The 17,033-nt window shown below is 42.5% G+C and overlaps 1 protein-coding gene and 1 pseudogene across 4 annotated transcripts in view; one reads left to right on the top strand and one right to left on the bottom strand.

Annotated features, from left to right (window-relative positions):
* Positions 1 to 17,033, bottom strand: part of HSD17B12 (hydroxysteroid 17-beta dehydrogenase 12) — a 225,826-nt gene that overhangs the window by 7,147 nt on the left and 201,646 nt on the right. For all 4 annotated transcript variants that reach the window (XM_050955464.1, XM_050955463.1, XM_050955462.1 and 1 more), the window contains 2 exons: positions 15,120 to 15,201; positions 3,499 to 3,564 (listed from right to left, as the gene is read on the bottom strand). In XM_050955464.1, the coding sequence (XP_050811421.1) occupies positions 3,499 to 3,564; positions 15,120 to 15,201 (148 nt within the window). The remainder of the gene's footprint in view (positions 1 to 3,498; positions 3,565 to 15,119; positions 15,202 to 17,033) is intronic.
* On the top strand, positions 16,907 to 17,003 carry LOC127053013 (uncharacterized; annotated as a pseudogene).

Raw genomic sequence — 17,033 nt, 5'->3', positions numbered from 1 at the left:
TGAAGCAGCAAATAATAGAATGAATGAAGGAAGAACCACCCAATGACCCCTTCAGACTGACTATCCCATGGAGCATGGGCACCCCCATTAATAGGAAACTCGCAAGTTAGTCTTGAGAGAAATCCTTAGATTCTTCCATATTCCTTTCATTCTTGGCAGCTACTTTCCACTATAGATTTTCTTCCTATTCTCCATACACACAGAGGAATACTTGACCCTGAGGCTATGTAGTTGCTATTCTCCAACTGAAGATTGGAAGTGGCCTCTGGAGCCAGAGAGGAGTTTGTTTCTGAACCTAAAAGTTTCTCTGCATTACAATACAATCACACTGATCAAACCTGGCTTCCAAAGAGAAGGCATTTTCACTCGGGCAGCATTGCTACAACTTGTACTGAGCTTCAGAAGTTGTATATTAACAAGCTGTTGTGTGTTTCTGCTTTTCACACAAGTGTTTTCTACTGGTCTGGCATAAGCTGAGGACATGCCATTTCAAACAGCTACCTCAAGTGGAAATGCAAGTCTGGAATTCAAAGTCTATTCACTATTGAGAAAGTTGTAGCGATGAACCCCATACTTCAGATCTCAAGAGGCTGAAGTACTCCTAAGGGAATGAAGGAGACACATTGGCCAAGCTTTAAAGATATGCTTGTAAGGTTCATTAGTGGTAGGCACAGGGGAAGAAAGAAGACCAATAACTTAGTACAATTAGCATAAGAAATTCTGATCACCAGCTATTAGACCACAGAACTCAGAATGGCTATTAATTAAAATTTAGGGAGGCGATGGAGAGCTACCAACAATAGAGAGCCCACAGCCGGCATGCCAGAGAAGAGAAGCCAGGCTGATACTATTCATTACCTTGACTCATTTGGGATATCAAAGTCTATAGGAAAACATGCTGGCAGCTAGGTGAAAAAAATTTTAGCAGGAAGAAAAGCAAACTAACACAGAGAAACAGCTTTCAGTAAAGTTTAAGTTGCAAAATACACAAGTTCTCAGCTTCTCTACATCCAGTGCTAGAAAATTTTAGAAGCTACACTCCCAGGGGGCTCTCTAGTGTTTACAGTACGTTTTCTTGACTGTGTAAAAGTGTCATCCTGACTGCATTTTCATTACTATGTCATCTATTCCTGCTCAGAGCAGGTCTGCGCAACAATACTTAAAACATTATCAGCTGCCAGTGTCTTGTCAACACTAAAGTTTCACATTGGTACTCCTACTGAAATTGCACCAGTAGTAGCAACAGTTGGGAATTTTAAGAAAAAGTTTAGCGTAGGTTTTGTGATACAGCATGGCCAGAGGGCAGCAGGAGAGGGTTAGAAGGGAGCCTTATTCCCTGTAAGGGGAAGAAAGTTTGCTATAGATTAACTAGAGCACCTGATGCCAGTTAGAGCACCTGCAGTCAGTTACATGATAAAAGCCCCTGCTTCAATCAGACAGTGTGGGAGTAGGAGCAGAGTGGAATTGGTGTTGGAGCAGAGAACAGTTTGAAGGGAAGCAGAGGACAGTTTGGAGAAGTGCTGCGGTGGGCTAAGAAGTCCTAGACCCTAGGTAAGGGGCACCTGGCTTGTGCAGAGGAAGCCCCCCACAAGCTGAATGGCAGGAGAGGGAAGTAGCCCAGGGGAAGGAACCGTCAGTTCAAGTGGTTCACCACTATCCTCAGGGCCCCTGGGCTGGGACCTGGAGTAGAAGGTGGGCCCAAGTCCCTCTCTCTCCACTCCCCTCCTCTAGGACACTAGTGGGGCAATTAATATTCCAATTTAGGGGCAAGAAATGGCTCCCTGAACCCTCCCCAAAGAAGAGAAAGCACAAGACCCATCATAATAGTGCTGGCAATTTGCCACAATTTAAACAAGGAAGCCATTGTAAGGACATTGCACGCAATAGCTTATTGAATCAGTTGTCCTTTTCCTAGTACTGTCCGCACAGTACTGTTGAGAAATAAGGACAAAAGGCATTTCAAGTAATATGTTTTTATTATGCTCTAAAAAGGAAAATCCATGAAACAGACAAGATGTTCCTTGCCTAAGGACACGTGTACTCAACAAATTTTAGACACTTTTAACCAATTAGTGAAAACCTACTTTGTGTCCAGACACTTCATGGCTAGTACTCACTAACACTGGCAGCTCACAACTGTTCTCCTGTACTTTGTTTGAAAGATTTTAAAAAATATATATTTCTATTTTTTTGCATCATATAGCATTGCTTCCCTGACTGTGTAACCTGTCTAGTCAGTCCTCCTTTCCTCCCAGCTTTCTGTGGTAGGACATCCCAGAGTAGATTGCCTCATATGTTGCACCTGATATTCCCCATGTATGTCCTCTGAGCATTAACTGCTGCTAAAGCACTAAGAAACCCACCATGATTTTCTAACACCACATGATACAAAATATGGGCAGGCAAAGTGGCAGCTATGGACACAACTCAACCATGTTTGTACCCAGATCAGATGACTGTTCCAAACTGTTTACAAACATAACATCTGTAACTGTAGAGTAGATAGGGCCTTATGAAACTCTCACCAACCCTGGGATGATTTATGCTCTGGGGTGAAAACAATGGGAAAAAAAAAATCATTGGTTGTGACACCCAAAACCAAGCAAAACTTGGTGTCATGCGAGTATTGCTTTGAGTTTTTGAGTTCAAACAATTCTGAAACTCAAAGCGAACCCGCAAGGAGTGAGAGAAACAGAACTACAGAAAGGTTTGCACAAGGTCCTGCAAACAAAGCCAGTGTTACAAAGCTTGACTCAGTGCTCTTAAGCTCTGGTTTTCTTAATTTGTACCCAGATGGTTCACTGGTCTACTGTAAACACAGCTAAGCTACTGCAGGTAAACTAGAGGGCAAAGATAAAAACCTATTAAACAAGGTAAAACCAATTATCAAGTTATGAAGTTATACAACTGGAATCTGATATTCAAAATGAACTTATTTCCCCCTTGCAAAGCTGTTCGTCCTGCTACGTTTCCCCATAGTGTAAGCAACTGCGAGTGCAGAGATCTTACTGTTACAAACTTTTTTAGAGTTGCCAGCATCATTCCTAACTAGTGATAAACTAAAGGATATTTAGGTTCTGTGTTCTAGTCCTTAGCGTGGTTAGTTATTGGATTTCTGGTGCATAATGTCACGACAAACATACTAGGAGATTAAGGAATGTTGTAACTAGTCTAGTACGTAATTACAATCAGTTTTATGGAATATATTGTAGCTAAAATCATAACAGGTGCTGCCAATTACATTGATCTTCTAATATTGAATGATTTGTAACACTCATCTTTGGTTTTTGTTTTTAAGTCATTTATATTTAATTTCAACAGGAAGAGTTCAGAAACAACTGCTACTGGGACAAACAAAAAAGGAAACTATCTTTAATGGTTTATCATCGTCACATTTTTGACTGAATGGGATGATTTCCTTTTGTTGCCAAGACAGCAACTGTTACTGTGGTAACCACACAATAACAGGGATACTTAAATGAAACAAACTCCACTCACCTGTACAATGATGCCCTTGCTCTTATACTCCGCATGGAGGCCTCGAGAGAAGAAATCCACAAAAGCCTACAGAGAAGGGGGAGGACAAATAGTATATATCAAAGTGGAAACTAATATGTACATAGTTTGTCAATATTTCTCAGGAGTTTCTAGAGGACTATTTACACATCTTACATTTTAAAAAAAGACAACCTGGTTTTCAAATAAAGTTCGTAGATTACAGCAAAACCGTAGATTCATAGTGCGTTATACAAGTAAGATGCAAGTTCAGAACAAAGATGTCCCCAATACAAAAGAGAAGATCCAAACCCCTTGGAGGTTCAAATCTGGTTGCAGATTTAACTTTTGGGGCTTAGGCCCCTCTCTAGTCCAAAGGGAAAAGGGACTGGAGCTGATATATAACAAAGTCCAGTAAAATGGCTTCTCACTAAATGCCTGATTTACTTAGCCTCTTATAGAAAGGTACAGTAGTTATCTGCCAGTTTACTTCTCCATTTAAAAAACTGGCAACACTTAAAATTGTATCTCTCTTTGCAAAAGTGAAGTGTTTAGACATTTAAATTTTTTCCAGTTCTGCTTTCACAGAAATGCCACCTTATTTTACACTAGTATGTCTACTACAAGAGTGGCATTTTCTGTCTTTGAAGAACACCACTGTTCATTCTCCCTCAGTTGGAGGTTTACAAGTACAACATCCTATGGAAGAAAAGGTGATAAAGGAAGGAAATTGGTAAGGATTATCAAGACACCATCTCACAGCTTAATACAGCAAATAGACCCTGCTGTTTCCCCCTCCTTCCATACTCACTCCCAAATGATGAACACATCACTTGCAATTTAACACTCTGTCAGTGCTGTCATAACCCAAGACTACTCACCAACTCCAACACTTTTTTTAGGACCATAAGGTTTCCAAACCATATTTCTCCTTTGTTTCTTTTTCACCCAGGTAAGACACAAAAGGTGTCAGATGCAAGGATCGTGCCTTACAAGAACAAGGCTGTACAGATCAATGAAGGAACTAATCCATTTTATTCATATTATAAAGTTAAATAAAATTTACCATTTACTTTAACTTCAATTATTCAAGAAAAAAAATCAGCTCTAGAGAAAAAAAAGATAAACTAGAGATAGCAGCAGCTGCTTCAGAGCTGCGTCAACAGAGACACAGCCAAGAAAAAATATTACGTCTGTTTTGCTATTTTCTTTCATTGATCATGTCAACAACACTAGCACATTAGTAAAAATCCTACTTATACCCAATGCTTTGTTAAATTCATAGTATCCATCCACTTTTCTATTAAGTGGTCATCTCACTGAACTTCTCAGACCGCACACAAAGCAAAGAATATATACTCCCACACAATATTATCTCTATAGAGATCTACCAGAGCATATGCAAGTGCTGAAAAAAACCCCAGATTTTACTGCATGACAGATGGGTCCATGTATTTTACATCTTCAAGTCACATGTATAAATTAGGTTAGCGTTTAGAAGAAAAGCTTACCAAGCCATCTAGACCACACCCAAGTCAGTTACTAAAGTATCTATAACTTAAACAAATTAGATATGCAGTTGTAAACAGCTGCCATGTACCATGCATGGGCCCAGTGGAATTTGCATATGCAAATAGCTTGTTGGGCATTTCCATGTTCCACTGCCAGATTTGCATATGTGGTGAATGCATACCACAAGAGACATGCAATCATGCATCTACCCTATTTAAAATAAATAAAATCAGGCCTATACATTATTCCTATGTAAGTTGGCTAACTCTGGTATTCTCTTAATCAACAAAGTGATTCCCTTTCCTCACTTCAGGTAGAGAACTTCAGATCTTCTATGACTGGTAGTCCTGCAATCAAACACTGACTTTAAAATATAATAAGGTGCAAAAAGGAACTGCCAGCAATTTTTATTGAAAGTTATTTTGCAACCAAAAATAGCACATTCATTTTACATAGATTAAACAAACAGGAATTTAGCCACTTCTACTCTGCAAATGAATTAAATACGTATTTCTAAATCATTGAAGACGACAGATATTTGTAAAAGATTTTACTTTGTTGGCACCCAGAGCTCCTCAGAGAGCCTTAAATAACTGAAAATAGTAACTTCAAGAATAGACAACATGATTCAAATAAGCCTGAAGTGAAGAAACCATCACTCACTCTCTTCCCTCTATCCCTGATTAAAAAAAAAATAAAATAAAAAATAGTATCAGTAAACGTAGTGCCTGCAACAGCAGAAGTAATCCACGGTGGTAGCTCTCTCACACTTCCATTCCTCGACCCAATCAACAGCACTGAGAAGTGGCCTGGCACAATACTTATACCTACTTCCCTCACATGCCAAAACACAGAACAAACAAGGAGGAGTTTTCCTTTAAGAATTTCACTACATTTGTAAATGTTGACATCTCCACAGGTAAGCTGAGTGAGAGTCAAAAACTCTCCTCCATCTTCTGTCAATTAGCTAAGGACACCAACTCAGTCCTGAAGGATGTTAAAGATGAAACTAACATATGTTGAGGGGGAGGCAATCTCAGAGTTGCAGATGGGGCCCTTCTACAGATTATAGACCTCAGGAGAGTAATTTGCTAATCTCAGCCACTGTGGCAGAAGACAAGCAATTCTTCCAAACATAACAGCAAAGAATGGAACAATTATCTTGTAGTTGTGTTTCTTGAAAGAAATCAGCTGTCCCCTTCCTGTGTCTCAGTTTCCTAGCATATGACAAATGGAAAAAAAGAGTAGTGGGATGCCCATAGCTTCAAGGATAAGGCCCTGCTGTGCAGCCCAAGAAGTGAAATGTGTTCATTTGGTGCAACAAAAGCATCTTGTGGAGTCTTTTTTTGCTGCTTGAAAGGACCTCTCTCACTGCTAGTGGAAGTGTCCATCCAAAAACCAAGCTGTCAGTCAAAGTGTGTGTGGGTTGGGGTGTCTGAGTCTGCCATTGTGTTGGGTTAGTAGCTCTGAGAACATTTGAAGCATGAGTGGAGGGTGCTTCGACATGCAGGGAAGAAGTGGGAGCCAGAACTGATGAGGCCAGAAGGGGGCGATCAGGATGGTTGTTGCTTTCTCTCATCTGATCTTATAAATTACTCGTGGTAAGAGGGGCAAGAGGAAAAGGTGTAGTTCATCCGGTCCGACCAACCAATGACTAGGGCCTCTCCCTGTGATTGAGCTCCAATTCCTCCCCTGGAACAATACAGGTGCATTTGGTGTTGGTGTAGGATGCAAAAAGATCCCTCACGGGGGTTCCCCCACTGACCAAAGATGTCAGTGATTACAGAGTCGTACAACTCTTACTCGTGGTTGGTTGCAAAGTTTCTAATGAGAGCATCAGCAATCATGTTCTGGGTGTGCGATAGGCAGGCTGCTGTCAAAAGGACGCGATTTGTGATAGGGCTGACCTAGAAGAGAAGGCCTTAAAAGCCAGAGGCTAAGTGACCAAAGGGAGTTAGCAAATTGGACCACAAACAGGGAAGTTTGAGAGAGGGACAAGGAGATCCCCCAGCTGACTGAACAAGGTGCGAGTACTAACTTTGGGGTGTAGGTGAGTTTGTTTTGCTGTTTGTGTTTCTCTCTCTTTCAGGTTATTTCAATTACTGGGTCAGTTGCGATTGTGTGTTTGGGGACTGAGAGTCTTTGTTCCCTGGCTCATCCTTGTGATCATCCTCCCCCTGTGTGATTAACAGCGGGGTAGGGCTGACCTAGGAGAGAAGGTCTTAAAAGCAAGAGACTAAGTGACCAAGAGGACCAAAGAGGGAGTTGTAATATAGTCGCTATGATTAGGAAGGGTTGCATCACCAGTGCCAACGCTGCTCCTGTCCCCTCCACCTGCGCCTGTATCCAGACAACCTAACCATGGATGCCTTTACCCCAGATCCTGGTGTGGATTTGCAGAGACTGTGGCCTGCATTTCCCACTCTCAGAAAGCCAGGCTCGGGGCGGTGAGGGGGGATGGGACCATCCAGTGCAAAAGGTGCCTGCTGGTGGAATCTCTCAGGAAGCAGGTGGGAGAGCTAAAGGAGGTGGTGGCTAGGCTGAAGAGCATCTGTGCCCATGAGGAATTCCTTGAGAGTATTCAAATGTAGCTGAGGAAGCTATCCAGCTACAAAGATTTGCTGTCACACCACCGGGGGAGGAGTATATGGCTCAGTCACAGGGAAGACACTGGCTGCTGGTTACTTCTGGCAGCAGGCAGTGCTCCACCCCTATTCCCAAATCCATCCACCATGGTGATGGAAAAGCGATATGCTGCCCTGGCAACAAGCAATGAGGAATCACACCCAGAGGAGGAGGAGACACCATGTACCCCCAAGGCTGGGAGGATCACAGCCACCACTCCCAGAGGGAAATGTAGGGTAGTGGTGGTTGGTGACTCTTTTGAGGGGGACAGAGGCACCCATCTGTCACCCTGACACAGCATCCCGGGAGGTATGCTGCCTGCCAGGGGCCCATATCAGAGACCTTACTGAAGGATTGTCAAGGATCATCTGTTACCCGGGGTTCTTTCAACCCAAAGCTCTTGGTAACTTTACTCTGTGCGAGGAGGTGTCAGGAAATAAATCAAGGGAGACACGGCCGTCCGACCGATAGATGGCTGGCACAAACAGGACAACACAAGAGTGCTTTCACTTAACGTTAAACTTAGTCTCAAGCACTTACATATATTCGCAACAAGTTAGTAAAACACCCCCAACTCTTGATAATTACCAAAGCTGAGCCTGGCTCTCGAGTGACACAGCGGCAGCCCTCTGGTGGCCAAATCTTCCATCTGCTGGTGGGGACCGCAAGATGTATCCAGAGGGAGAGTCCAAAAGAGTCCCCAAACAAGTCCAACTATCTCAAGCTTTTTTACCCTTATTTATACATTAGTAATAGAATGACATATCCCTTAAAGAAACCTTGTCAAGTAAGCAATTTCAAGCAAGAAGTTCCTTCTGACTATTGATTAACCAGGTGTGAGTTTTCCAGAGTCTGCAGCTCTGAGACCCCAATAAACATTCCTGCTCTTTTTAAAATGCATGTATCAACAACTTCAAGACAAGTCTTATCAGGAAGACTTGTGCCCTTTCAGTGGCACCCAAAACCCCTTCCCCTCCTGCCTTGGTCAAGCTGAGTTTGCTCAATGATCAATTTACAGCTTGCTGACTAGGTTGCTTTTTAACAATAAGCTATAGTGATTCTAGGAACTTTACTGGTTTGCCAAAGTCTCCCCGTACACATCCAGCCCTCTGACTACTACCCCATGCTACTCATCCATGTGGGCACTAATGATACTGCGAGTTATGACCCTCAGCAGATCAGAAGTGACTACAGGGCTCTGGGAGTAAGGGTGAAGGAGTTGGGAGTGCAGGTGGTGTTCTCTTCAGTTCTTCTGGTCAAGGGTAGGGGCCCAGGCAGAGATAGGTGCATCCTGGAGATAAATGCCTGGCTGCGAAGATGGTGTCGCCAGGAAGGCTTCAGCTTCCTTGACCACGGGATGCTATCCCACGAAGAAGGGCTGCTAAGCAGAGATGGGGTCCACCTATCGAGGAAGGGGAAGAGCATATTTGGATACAGACTGGCTAACCTAGTGAGAAGGGCTTTAGTGAGGTGACCAAAGCCCATTGGTAAGTCAAGAACATGGATACCTGGGAGAAGTTTTGGAATTTGGGGGGAGCATGGGCTGTTACAACAGGGATAAAAGGAGAGACAAGACAGAACTGGCAGGGGAAATAAAATCAGTATCTTAGATGTCTGTATACTAATGCAAGAAGTATAGGAATAAGCAGGAAGAACTCAAAATGCTAGTAAATAAATGTAACTATGACATAGTTGGCATCACAGCGACCTGGTGGGATAATACTCATGACTGAAATATTGGTACCGAAGGGTACAGATTGTTCAGGAAGGACTGGCAGGGAAAAAAGGGAGGAAGTGTTGCCTTATATATTAAAAATGTAAACACTTGGACTGAGATTGAGATGAAAATAGGAGACAGACTTGTTGAATGTCTCTGGGTCAGAATAGAAGGGATAAAAACAAGGGTGCTGTCATGATAGGGGTCTACTACGGACCACCTAGCCAGGAAGAAGAGTTGGATGAGGCTTTTTTTTAAACAGCTAACAAAATCATCCAAAGCACAGGACTTGGTGGTGATAGGGGACTTCAACTATCCAGACAGCTGTTGGTAAAATAATACAGCATGGCACAGATTATCCAATAAGTTCTTGGAATGTATTGGAGACAATTTTTTATTTCAGAAGGTGGAGACAGCTACCGGGAAGAGGTTGTTCTAGATTTGATTTTGACAAATAGAGAGGAACTGGTTGAGAATTTGAAAGTGGAAGGCAGCTTGGATGAAAGTGATCATGAAATGATGACTTCATGATTCTAAGGAATGGTAGGAGGGAGAACAGCAAAATAAAGACAATGGATTTCAAGAAAGCAGACTAGCAAACTCAGGGAGCTGGTAGGTAAGATCCCAGGGGAAGCAAGTCTAAGGGGAAAAAACAAGAAAAGACAGTTGGCAGTTTTTCAAAGAGACTTTATTAAGGGCGTAAGAGGAAACTATCCCACTGCATAGGAAAGGTAGGAAGTATGGCAGGAGACCACCCTGGCTTTGATCTAAAAATAAAAAAAGAGGAGTCCTACAAAAAGTGGAAACTAGGTCAAATTACAAGTATGAATATAAGCAAATAACACAAGTATGTAGGGACAAAACTAGAAAGGCCAAGGCACAAAATGAGATCAAACTAGCTAGAGACATAAAGAGTAACAAGAAAACATTCTACCAATACATCAGAAGCAAGAGGAAGACCAAGGACAGCGCAGGCCCATTACTCAATGGGTGGGGAGGGAATAACAGAAAATGTGGAAATGGCAGAGGTGCTTAATGACTTCTTTGTTTCAGTTTTCACCAAGAAGGTTGGTTGGTGGTGATTAGACTCTAACGTACTGAATGCCAGTGAAAATGAAGTAGGATCAGTAGAAGCTAAAATAGGGGAAGAATGAGTTAAAAATTACTTGGACAAATTAGATGTCTTCAAGTCATCAGGGCCTGATGAAATGCATCCTAGAATATTCAAGGAGGAGACAGCTGAGCCATTAGCAATTATCTTTTGTGAAGTCATAGAAGACAGGAGAGATTCCAGAAGACTGGAAAAGGGGCAAATATAATGTCAATCAATAAAATGGAAAATAAGGAAAACCCAGAGAATTACAGGCCAGCCAGCTTAACTTCGGTACCTGGAAAAATAATGGAGCAAATAATTAAGCAATCAATTTGAAAACCTTGAGAAGATAATAAGGTGATAAGTAACAGTCAGGATGGATTTGTCAAAAACAAATCATGTCAAACCAATCTAAGAGCTTTCTTTGACGGCATAACAAACCTTGTGGATAGGGGGAAAGTGGTAGACATGGTATATTTTGACTTTAGTAAAGCTTTTGCATGACCTTTTCATGAACAAACTAGGGAAATGCAACCTAGATGGATCTACTATAAGGTGGGTGCACAACTGTTCCCAGAGAGTAATCAGTGGTTCAGAGTCATGCTGGAAGGGCATAATGAGTGGGGTCCAGCAGGAATCAGTTCTGGAACCAGTTCTGTTCAATATCTTCATCAATGATTTAGATAATTGCATACAGAGTACTCTTACGAAGTTTGCGGACAATACCAAGCTGGGAAGGGTTGCAAGTGGTTTGGAGTATTGCATTAAAATTCAAAATGATCTGGACAAATTGGAAAAATGGTCTGAAGTAAATAGGATGAAATTCAATAAGGACAAATACAAAGTACTCCATTTAGGCAGGAACAATCAGTTGCACACATACAAAATGGGAAATGACTACCTAGGCAGGAGTACTGCGGAAAGGGATCTGGGGTCATAGTGAACCACAAGCTAAATATGGGTCAACAGTGAAACACTGTTGCAAAAAAAGTGATCATTCTGGGATATATTAGCAGGAATGTTGTAAGCAAGACATGAGAAGTAATTCTTCCACTCTACTCTACACTGATTAGGCCTCAACTGGAATACTATGTCCAGTTCTGGGTGCCACATTTGAGGAAGAATGTGGACAAATTGGAGAGAGTCCAGAGAAGAGCAACAAAAATGATTAAAGGTCTAGAAAACATGATCTATGAGCTAAGATTGAAAAAATTGGGTTTGTTTAGTCTGGAAAAGAGAAGACAGAGGGGACATAACAGTTTTCATGCAAATAAGCAAATAAGGTTGTTACAAGGAAGAGAAAGAAAAATTGTCTGTCTTAACCTCTGAGGATAGGACAAGAAGCAATGGGCTTAAATTGCAGCAAGGGAGGTTTAGGTTGGACATTAGGAAAAACTTCCTAACTGTCAGGGTGGTTAAGCACTGGAATAAATTGCCTAGGGCCGTTGTGGAATCTCCATCACTGGAGATTTATAACAGCAAGTTAGACAACACCTGTCAGGAATGGTCTAGATAAGCAGAGTCCTGCCACAAGTGCAGGGGACTGGACTAGATAACCTCTTGATGTCCCTTCCAGTTCTATGATTCTATACACCATTCCCATAGGTGTATAGTTTTGGCACACAGGGCTCAGGATCTCATTCCCCCTGGCTTGTTTAGGTAAAAGACTGTGGTGGTGTCTGACATGATGAGAACGTGTCGACCCTGAAATGTTGTCAGGAACACCTGGCAAGCTTTGCATACTGCCCAGAGTTCCAATATGCTTATGTGCATCGTGGTGTCCCATGGTGTCCAGGTGCCTTGTTTCATGCAGTTGCCCATGTGGGGGCCCCAGGCTGTGAGGAATGCATCTGTTATGATAGTTGCAGTGGGTCCATCTACCACTGTAGTGAGGAGAGAACTCTGGTGGCATGCTGAGTGGAATATGCATAGGTTGATGAGTGGGGGAGTAGACTCTTTGGAGCTACAGCTGAAGGAGGCGCATATGTAGGTGAGTGGTGAAGTGATCCACCTCACTGGATTCTCTATAGGAACCTGATGCATCGCTATCTGATATATGCACCACATGTGAGGATATATCATGGATCAACTCAGTTTGCATGAGACTGTGTTCTTCCTTCCTGCTAGGCATATGGCAGCTGGAATTGTGTGAACAGAGTACATTTTCATATCTAAAGGACTTTAGCAGGGATGCATCAGATGGCAGCTGATCACTCAGTGCCTCTTCTTGTGAGGAAGTAATGCCTCAGAGCAGATGGAACTCAGGAACCTGGGACTTCAGGTAGCAAGGTCTGGAAGGTATTAGCGACTGCATGGCAGAGTCCTTACTCTCCAGAGGGAGGATTCAGGACTCTGAAGATGAAACTATCCTGCTGAGCCTAAAGGGAAACTGGATTTGCTCTGACATGGGTGGCACTGACAGTCTGGTGATTAGTGCTGAAGGCTGACTCAAACGTGTTCTTAGAAAAAGAAATCCTTGAAGCACTAGGGGCTAGGCCTTGGGCTGTACTTAAGGTAGTTTCCAGGAGTGCCATACTGCTTGAGTGCTCAGCTTGACATTTGAACACGGATCTGACACTTTCCCCTTCTACTAATCCATTAGACATTCTTTTGTCCCAAGGGCACTGTTTGAAGCTACTGAGGACTCTTATTGCCTTTTTAGGCAAGTGGATGGAGGACATCCTAAAAACCCACACAACAAGTAGTTTTGGAGTCAAATTAACTCCCAAACATAGAAAGATGAAGTGTCAAGGTAAAAATGGAGGCTGAATGCTGAGGCCAATCAGAAAGACTTCAACCACTGAACTGCTGTTCTGCCAAGATCTCTAACTGTAGGACAATACCCTACTGGTTATCTCATGGGCCAATGGCAGCTGAAGAGCCACAGCATTACAAAAAAAGGGAGGGGCAGACCAATGAGAGAACATATAAGGATATCAAGGCAGACAAATTTAGTGCAATGAAAAGTAGCTTGATAGTTGCAGTTCCTGTGGGAAACTTCTTTAGTGACCATAGTTCAAAAAGGAAATGACAAAGTTTCATAGGGTAATGGTTAAGCTTAGTGGTGGTTCACTACCACCAGCTGAGGGAAGAGGGATTGCTGGTAATTCTACCAGCTACTACTGCCACAAAAATAGCTCAGGGAGCTACGATTGTTGGGTGCTAGGAGAAGGGAGAGGACTGGGAATCCTGCACAGATGGTATCTTTGGAGAAGTCAACATTATAAATGCAGTGAAATCTCTTTAAAATCACAGCCTGTGCCAGTCTGTAAACACATTCAATAAATGACAAGTAGCTTCTGTGTGTTCTGTATCTCTTCTAAAAAAAATTAACTAGCTAGAGCACTGAAGTCAGGAGGGAGAAAGAAAGCCAACAATTTTCTGGAATACTTAGTATGGAACACCCTATAAAAACTACAAGAATAGCATTCAAATTAATGCAAGTAGTAATAAATAATATTCTGTGTGAACTGCACTGGCGGTCCACTTGCACAGATTCATACTATCTGCTATTGGAAAAAAGCTCTTTTGACATCCCTTCTCCACACAGTGAGAAATAAAGAAATAAAACAAACATTTTAAAATGAGGCTTCTATAACTTGCATGGATGACTAAGGCCGGGGATGGCAGAGCTCATACAATTGGGTTGAAGTGGTGACATGGTGGTTGGACAATACTTTAAAAAGAGTGAAGATGTACTCCACAGGATTGTTTTCATAGACCAGGAAAACATTTTACTGAAACTGTAAAATGAGACAGCCAAACAAAATTATAAAAAGCTAGAAACATTTAGAATGTCATGTTTCCAGTGATGAACTTTTTGAACTAGTCTGATTTTTTCCAAATGCAAAGAGTCAAAACTTGTAAGTGGTTGTCTTAAGTTGTGCATATAGGGCCCAATGGAGGAAACAGGGTGTAACTTTAATAGAAACAATGGACAGATTACACCCTATACTTTAGTCCTATCACACAACAGGAGAATCATGTTCAAAAATATCTTCAGTAAGACCAGGGAGAAAAGTGCCAATATCTTTCTGTATATAGACTAATTTTCACACATTCTGTGCCCATGGGTCCACCCCCCACCAAGTTCGCCTTTTGTTAATGTCCTCCTTTAAATAAGATATCAAATTTTTTGAGTGTTTAAAAAAATGCAGCATGTGATAAGGAAGTGTATGCAGACCTCACAAAACATTAGGTTAACATGATAACAAAACCAGTATGCCTTGTTTTTCTCTCCTACCTCACCCAAGCTTTCATTGCAGTAACCACTACTTTTAGAGCATGTCTACACTGCCTTTAGTTCACACTATGAGGGTGTGACTAGCAATGTGCATTAAAGTGCTGAGCTGTAACTGCCCTGCATGGATACTGCAGGCACAAACAAAAAGGTTTCTACTTCACATTTAATGTAGTCTTATTTGAAGAAGATCACATTAATGTGAGCTAGGAACCTTTCAGTTCATGTCCACAGCATCCACACAGGGAAGTCACAACACAGCACTAAGTGCACACTGATATTCACATCCCCTTACTCCGAAATGCAGAGCAGTGTAGACAAACCCTTACTTCATCAAACCATCAACAGAGGGACCCCAGAAACATTTATTCTTATAGCTTTTATTGTTACATTTCTGTTTGACAGTTCAGATTGGAGCATACCAAAAGAAAGTGTACCTTGGTTGCTGAGTACAGAGTGAGCAGTGGAGATGGATACATGCCAGCACCTGAAGAGATATTCAGGATTATTCCTGTAGATCTGAAAGGCAATGAAAACACAGTCACTTGCAGGAAAGAACACAGGACTTACAGGCTTCAGAAGTGTTTGTTAACTAAAGGGAAATGTTTACTTTCAGTAGGCGTCATGCAGATTCATTTATCATGTAAATAAAAGAAAAATAGTTCAGAGATTTGCAATTTGTCTTCTAATGGCTATAACAGACATGGGCCTGATTCTCTTTTTGTGCACGTATTAATCAGGAGTAACTCCACTGAAGCCAGTGAAGTTACACAAATGTTAAACTACTGTACTAGAAGAATTAGGCCCTGTACATCTAGGCTCAAGGTTTCAAAACTTTGCCCAGCTAAGAGTTGTAAGGGCAACTTAGATGCCCAAAGGCAGCTTTCAAATCTCTGCTAATGTGACAGAAATAATAAGAGAAATTTGTAATATATTTTGCACTTCTACAGTATCTTTCATAAGGGGACCTAGCGTGGTTTATAAAAATCAGTTCACAATGCTCTTGCGAGGTAGTAACAAGTACCCATACCCACTGTTTAAATTTTGAGGTAACTTTTTTGTTGATGGACGGGATAGACTAGAAATACACAACAGAAAACACAATCCTCTAGATACCAAACATGTTTGGTACCCCACACAGTAAAGCCTACATTTCAAGCATTGTCTGACACATTGGCTATCAGCTGACCTTGTATTTACCTTCCAAACCCCAACTCAGGGCTTGTCTTCACTACTGCTAAAGTCAATGTAACTTACCTTGCTTGGGGTGTGAAAACACTACCCTCGAGTGATGCAAGTTGTACTGACTTAAAGCAATGTCTATACCGCATTACACTGGTGGGAGATGCTCTCCCGCTGACATAGCTTCCACCTCTTGTTGAGGTGGACTAATTGCATCATGACATAGAGGGTCTTCACCAGATGCGCTATATTGGCACAGCTGCACAGAGTGCAGCATGGTAGCGAAGACAAGCCCTCAGACTATCATTTGACAAAACAATGATTAAGATTTAGCAAATGAAAGTTCCTTCAAGTATCCTGTAACTCTTTAGTATTCCGACTGCACATTATTCTTCTGTAATGAGATGGGGAAGTGTAAACAGTGCGGGACTCACCCCTGCAGCGCCTCCTGCTGGTCATCTCTGGGAATTAGCTCTCCAGTCCTTGGAGCACCTTCTGCAGGCCGGTGTCCCACTTCCACTGCCCCCTTCGTGGAGCCGGTGCCCCTTTACCCAGGGGCTGCCCCCTGGCAATATCCCCACCAGTATCTATGGGTATCCCCTCTCTGGGAAACCCCCAACCGTTTAATCCCCACCTTGCGTCAGTTTGGGTTACTGCCAGTCATCACTAAGCCCCGGCTCCCTGGGGCAAACTGCAGTGTAAAAGCCATTCATCATAGTTAAGGGGGTTCAGACCTGCTGCTTTCCTCTGCCTCCCAGTACCTCTATGGGCCTTGGACCAGGTCCTGCAGCCTGGGGAATTGCCAGCCTGGAGCTCCTTTGCTCCTCTGTCTCTCCCCAGCCCTGCCTCACTCTCAGTACCCTTTCTACAGGCAGACAGGCCCTGCTCTCTCCCAGCCTGGAGAGACTCTCCTTCTGGGCCTCTGGCTCACAGCTGTTTTATAAGGGCCAGCTGGGCCCTCATTAAGCCAGCCACAGCTGTGGTTGCTTTCCAATCAGCCCAGTCCTTCCCCTGCCACAGCCCTCTCCCAGGGATGTTTTAAGCCCTTCGGGACAGGAGCAGGGTAACGATACAGAGAAGATTAGCATGGCCCCTGCGCAAGGATGATACAGGAAGTTCTAAGCAAACAGGAAAACTGAGGTTGAAATATCTCTGAATTGAAGCTTCTG

The sequence above is a fragment of the Gopherus flavomarginatus genome, chromosome 5 (genome assembly GCF_025201925.1).
Source record: "Gopherus flavomarginatus isolate rGopFla2 chromosome 5, rGopFla2.mat.asm, whole genome shotgun sequence".
In the NCBI taxonomy this organism is placed as follows: Eukaryota; Metazoa; Chordata; order Testudines; family Testudinidae; genus Gopherus; species Gopherus flavomarginatus.
This window is presented reverse-complemented; position numbering and strand designations above follow the sequence as displayed.